General features: G+C 34.6%; 1 protein-coding gene across 3 annotated transcripts in view; it reads left to right on the top strand.

The window, feature by feature from the left end:
• LOC117120912 (MAM and LDL-receptor class A domain-containing protein 1-like) overlaps window positions 1-6444 on the top strand; it is an 18014-nt gene that overhangs the window by 1208 nt on the left and 10362 nt on the right. Inside the window, exons 1-5 of one of the 3 annotated variants that reach the window (XM_033266009.1) lie at window positions 446-511; window positions 1022-1045; window positions 1978-2322; window positions 2633-2764; window positions 4520-4858. In XM_033266009.1, the coding sequence (XP_033121900.1) occupies window positions 460-511; window positions 1022-1045; window positions 1978-2322; window positions 2633-2764; window positions 4520-4858 (892 nt within the window). In that variant the 5' untranslated portion in view covers window positions 446-459. Of the gene's footprint in view, window positions 1-445; window positions 512-1021; window positions 1046-1977; window positions 2323-2632; window positions 2765-4519; window positions 4859-6444 lie in introns of those variants that run through there. The other 2 variants (XM_033266010.1, XM_033266008.1) reach the window with 2 other exon arrangements.

Consider the following 6444-nt stretch of genomic DNA (forward strand, 5'->3'; position numbering starts at 1 on the left):
TTGCTGAACTCCCATCTACGGGAGATGTAATTACCCTCAGCATAATTTAGAGTTCTTCTGGTGTATGACTAAATACTGGCGGTAAAACATAAACAGTAATCATACCTTGACATCAATTTGGTTTTCTTGTTGTCGAAACTGACCAGCTATTCACACTCCATTCCGAGCTCCTTAAGAAACTCACTGAAAGTTGTTTGAGAAGCAAAACTAGTGTTAGGTGAAGTAAAAACTATTGTTTACTGTAATATTTAATTTAATAATGAAAAACAAGGTTGATTGACACGCAATGTCTCGATACTCTATGTTTTAATTTATTAGTAATATAGATAATAATTAATTTAATTTGGACGACGCCAAAACAACATTCACTGACATATGGTCACTCCCATGTATAAATGTATATATATAACATATCTGGCAAATGTAAGTAAACTGTCATAAACGATTACATACAAGAGGATGGAAGAAAGCATTTGGTTCCTGTGGCTCTGTTGCCTGTGTCTTACATTTGGTAAGTGTAATTAAGAATAAGATTTCATCAGTCACATTCTTTTTGCTGACTTGTGTTTTTAACAATACAAATGCATACTGGTCAATTACATTCGTGAAGTGTGAAACTCTATACATAGGCCTAGACTATTTATTTTTCCAATCGAAAGATTTTAAGAGTAAATCATTTCTGTTATTGACTATTGAGCATATTTCTAATATTCTCAGTACTACCTTTATATGATGCACTGGCTTAAAATATTGAAGTTCACATATATAAACTGTCGATTTCAGCTGGCAGAATAGGTTGTTGAGGCCTAATTGGTTTTACTTTGTTATTCCATATTACATTAGTTTGAAATAACATTATTTTTATTCAAAGTAATTGATGCTATTTTCTTTGATACAATATTTGATTTCATATTCTTGATCTTAATTATTAATATATTTAATGAGCGAATGATGAATAATGTAAGATGTTCTGTAGTTGAAGTAAACTGTTAACAAATTGTATATTTTATTTCAATTTCAGAATATACATCATCTTTTACAACAGGTATGAACTAATACCAAAGACAATAAATAGCAGAAGATAGAGGAGCTTGCCAATATATTGGAACAACCGTTCGAAATGCATTGTGGGTACACGAAGAGCAATATCACCCCGTCCGCACGGCGGCGCTTTTTATCAATGATAAAGGCACCGCTTGACGTTCGTTTGTTTTCTGTCGTTTCTCCACTTAGTCAAATGGTCAAATTTTACCCCGCTCGCGTGAGGGCAGATGTTCCATCAATGTTAATACAAATAATGTATTTTTGTAATGCAAATACGCGAAACAGTTCATTCTTCTGCTATTCAAGTTCTTTGCTAATACCTCATAACATTATTGTCGAAGTTACCACTTTTAGGCACAGCTGTTACTACTACTACTGCTTCTGTGTTGATTCTACTACTTGCTACTACTAATACTATTATGCTACTAGGCCTACTACTACTACCAGTGGTGGCGCCAGGACCTGCCCGACAGAGGGGATAAAGGCCCCGACGGGTGGGGGGGGGCGGGCTAGTGAAGCGAATCGAGTCTCACTTGGCTGGGGCCCCCAGTGTGGGCCACGGATATTTGATGAATTATGGCGAATTTTTATTACTTCATGTAGGCTATGCTTTCTAATGTTAAAATCAGCTTCCAAAACCAAAACATTTTGAATAAAGCAAGAAACAAAGAGTATGCAATGTAACCATCTAATTTATTTTCAATTCAAAGCATATTGGGGGTGTATACTTCCCCAGCCCCCTCTGGCGCCACCACTGACTACTACTACTACTACTACTACTACTACTACTACTACTACTAATAATAATAATAATAATAATAATAATAATAATAATAATAATAATAATAATAATAATAATAATAATAATAATAATAATAATAATAATAATAATAATAATTCTTGAAGTTACTTATATTATGTTCTATTTTCAAGAAACGCCTTCTCAAACCACAGAAACATTCATCTGCGGTAATGGATCACTAATCACATCTCCTGGCTACCCAAGTGATTATGGTAACAACATAGACATAACATGGACGTTTAGTACCCACCCAGGCAGCTTACTCTCTATTCAATTCTACGATTTTTATCTCGAGGACTCCACCGATTATGTCTATATTAGCAGCGACGGAAAACAAATTGCCGCTTACACTGGTTCCAATTTGCCGCCAATAACGGTGTCCTTAATTAACAAACTGACGATTGTCTTTACAAGTGATGGCGGTGTATCTTACAGAGGGTTTCAAGCTCAAATATCTATGTATCCGGAAACCTCAGGTAGGTAGGCTCACTTACTTACGGTAGGTTCTAAACACTGATTCTAACAATTAATCTATACTCAAGCCCCGCCCATTGGAGAGTGTTGCTAAGATCATAAACAATTGCGTCAGTGTACACAAATACGTGCGTTTGTGAAAAAAATAAAACACGTCTTTGTTGGACACGCGCTTATTCATGGCCTTGTTCTGATTGGTCAGTTGTTAAGTGCCACTCACACTCTGGAAAGGTCCATTAAAATAGGCCATCTAAAATGTTTGTTTTTTTATAAGAAATGTTTTAATGGAAATGGTTTGCTTGATCCAAACAGATGATATTTGTACCGACTTCGATGACGGATGGGACGGTTGGACTCACTTGTACCCCAGTTATAATGATCAATGGCTGCGATCGTCTGAGGGGATCGATGGATCTGGTCGGGACAATCGCTACTCTGCATCAGGTTCGGTTAATTATAACTTACTATTAATGTCTCCCTTTCATTAATGTTGATTTTTTAAATAATATTATTGCAAATAAAAGTGCAGAACGTGCAAAATATATTTCTATTATGAAACAACATACTGTACCTTAGTAACAACAAATTCCAGGGTGAGTACAAAATAATAATAATAATAATAATAATAATAATAATAATAATAATAATAATAATAATAATAATAATAATAATAATAATAATAAGGATGATGATGATGATTATCATAATAATGAATATTTCATTAGTATTTAGAGCCTTTTTTTTTTATCATAATCGTTATCACCAACACCACTAATCACATTATCATTATTACTGCCATTATTAATGTATTAGGACTAATAATTGTGATAATATGTATTATAAAATTGAAGGTCAAATATAGCTTATAAATAATAATATACCAAAACAGGATGATGTTGATGAGGATAATGATGAAGCAAGAGGAGAAATAGTGGCAAGGGAAGGAAGAGCAGGATATGCAGTATTTGCTAAATGTATTATGATAGTCCTATTTTGTATTGGCTTAGGCCTACTGGCCAATTACATTTCATTCATTACTTTCATGTGCAGCTCCTGTTTTATGGAACACACTGCCTCTTCACATAAACTGCAATAAATGTTACCATTTTCAAAAAGAAACAAAAATCATATATTTTCGGCAAAGAGTTTCCATCACAATAACAGTAATCAACAACGCTGACACTAAAATTATTATCATTATTGAAGAAAAATACATTTTCTAACTTTTTTTAATAATGAGATTAACCATTTTGTGTGCTATGTAATTATACTATTGCCATGCAGCGCCACAGAACATTACTTCATGTGATGGAATTTGGCGCTATATAAGTTACTTCGATTGATTGATTACGTCGCCTGAAGACGCTAAAGTGTTAACTTTACCATTGATAATCATTATTCTAATTTAATTGATAGTCTGTTAACATCAATAACTAGAGCAGCCACTCAGAAGAGTAAGCTAAAAAAAATGTTTCAATTATAATACTTTAAAATAATTAAATTGGAAACCCCCCCCCCCCACCAAAAAAAAAAAAAAACAGTCAAAACGCGACAAAAGTACAAATTTTAACATTAAAAAATGTAGGTGAGAAGAAAAATAAACATTGATGTTGAATAATTACAAAAAAAATTAGTAAAAAACTGGGATACAAATCTAAAGAAAAATCATTATTTCAATTTCAAATATGTTTTTTAATCCATTTATCAAAATTCTTAGCATCATACACAACAATAAATGGAAAAGATATCGAAAGCAAGCATGAGCTTTAAGCATGAACCCTAACAAAACAGAACAAAAAACAGGAAAAAAAAATATGAGTAGGCCCTATTTGTATTCATTTATTCGGGTAAACATGCAAAAAACAAAAAACAAAAACAAAAAACAAAACAAACAAACAAAAAAAAAACATACAAGCATCAAAGGCCAAGCACATAGGCCAACATATTATTAACAATCTAAAAACTCACCATTGGTCCCGGGGAAACCTGGGCGTCACAGAACACCACCGAGGGTAGTCCCAACCAACAGTGGGCTACAAATATACATTAACAAAGTTCATATCATCAAGTTAAATTCGTTAGGCAGAAACCGGCTGTCATTTGAAAAAGGTTTAAAGATAGTCAAGGTCTAAGCAGATGTGATTTCAGACGATTAAAAAAAAAACCCGAAAAATTCGACTTGCTTTTCTACTTTTTCAGACGATTATTACATTTATGTTGAATCGTCTACTGGGAACCGGTATGGATATCTTGAAAGTCCAAGCACACCACCAACTTGGAGTAAAGCGTGTCTTCAATTTTACTATTATATGAGTGGAAATTCAAAACAATACTTAGGAATAATTCATTATTATAACGATAGTGATCATTCACCCCTGCTTTGGAATTACGACGACTTCAGCATCCAATGGAAGCATGCCAGCGTAAGTTATGATACCAAAGACGGTTTTAACTTGGTGTTTAAAGGAAAATCTCACCAAGGAATGGTAGCTGTCGATGATATTCATATCAGTGACGGAAACTGTCCGGATATTGTAGGTGAGATTTTAGTGTTTTACAATCAACAACATTGATTAGAGACCCTTTTACATAATTGCCTACACAAGATGAAAAGCATTCCTCTAAAGCCGAGGATAGAGAAAATTTTTGTTATTATTATAAAAATTTTTATTGGCTTTTCTCAGCAGTAGATGGAAAATTCATTGCTTTTTGTTCTGATTTTTTCCCAGCAGTAGCTGGAAAAGCCATTGTTTTTGTTATGGTTTTTTAATTTTTTATTTATTTATTTATTTTATTTTATTTATTCATTCTAAAGTAATTATAAGTAAAAACATTCAAGGATAAAAACACAGAAAAGTACAAAAAGCAACTTATTTCCACTGTGGTCCCTATAAATATATGTAATATGAGGATAAATTCGTCAGTTTAAATGAATACTGAATATAAGTACATATGGGTACAAATAATCCAAATTTACATAATTTTACTTGTCATGAAATGCTTAGGATAAATGATTTCTTACATACTTTTTCCTTACCGTTCTGCACTGGGTTATTCCATCCGGAACTTTGGTCAATTTCAATGGTTGGCTCTTTTACAAACTTTGTCAAAGCATAGACTATTATATCAAGGATGTGCCTCATAATATTTTTATTGTCAATCTAAAGTGGGGTGTGGATGTGTGGACCAATTAAAGGGATTTAAGCACCAAGTATTTCACTGGTCAACTGATCTGAATAAAACCATACGTTTGGGAATGTTTAACCCTGTTACAAGGAAGAAATTATAACTTTTTGTGACGATCCAGTTTAGGCTGTACATTTGATGGTCATTTAAATGTCCCCAACCTTAATATTTTCAAAAATTATCAATGGATCTAAATGAAAATTTCCATAATAGTTTATCATGGTCCAATGAAGAAATACTATTTGTGACGATCCGGCGTAGGGTGTAAATGAGAACCATCCAAAGGAAAACGTCCCAGATCAAATATTTCAAAACTGATCAACTGATCTAAATGAAATTTTCGTCAAAGTTTAACCAAGTTACAGGATAGACATTATTTAATTGTGGTGGCGATCCAGATTCGGGTGTGAATGGTCATTTAAAGTACTAAAATCCCAGACCTTACTATCTCAATATTTATCAGTGGATCAGTGGACCGATCGGGCGTTCTCACGCAAGTGCTAACGGTTAGCTCCCGATCCGGATACTAGGGCTCTCGTGAGAACCAGGCTAATAATTTAATGTTAACCCTTGTTCTCACGAGAGCCCTAGTATCCGGATCGGGAGCTAACCGTTAGCGCTAACCGTTAGCACTAACCGTTAGCGCTAACCGTTAGTGCTAACCGTTAGCGCTAACCGTTAACACCTGTGTGAGAACGCCCGATCGATTATCGCTAACCGTTAAGGCCAACTCAGACAGCGTCGGCCGACGCAGCCCGACCCGATTTATCGTCGGGGACAGTCTTAAGCCGTCGTGAGAAATATTATACACGTTTAATATTCTACTACGCGACTGCCCCCGACGCACACCATCGCGTCTGCGTTCAACTCACACAGACCCGACGCGACAACAAATCGCGTCGGGCTGCGTCGGCCGACGCTGTCTGAGTTGGCCTTTA

The sequence above is a fragment of the Anneissia japonica genome, unplaced genomic scaffold (assembly GCF_011630105.1).
Source record: "Anneissia japonica isolate Jap-2015-1 unplaced genomic scaffold, ASM1163010v1 scaffold287979_len241728_cov154, whole genome shotgun sequence".
NCBI lineage: Eukaryota > Metazoa > Echinodermata > Crinoidea > Comatulida > Comatulidae > Anneissia > Anneissia japonica.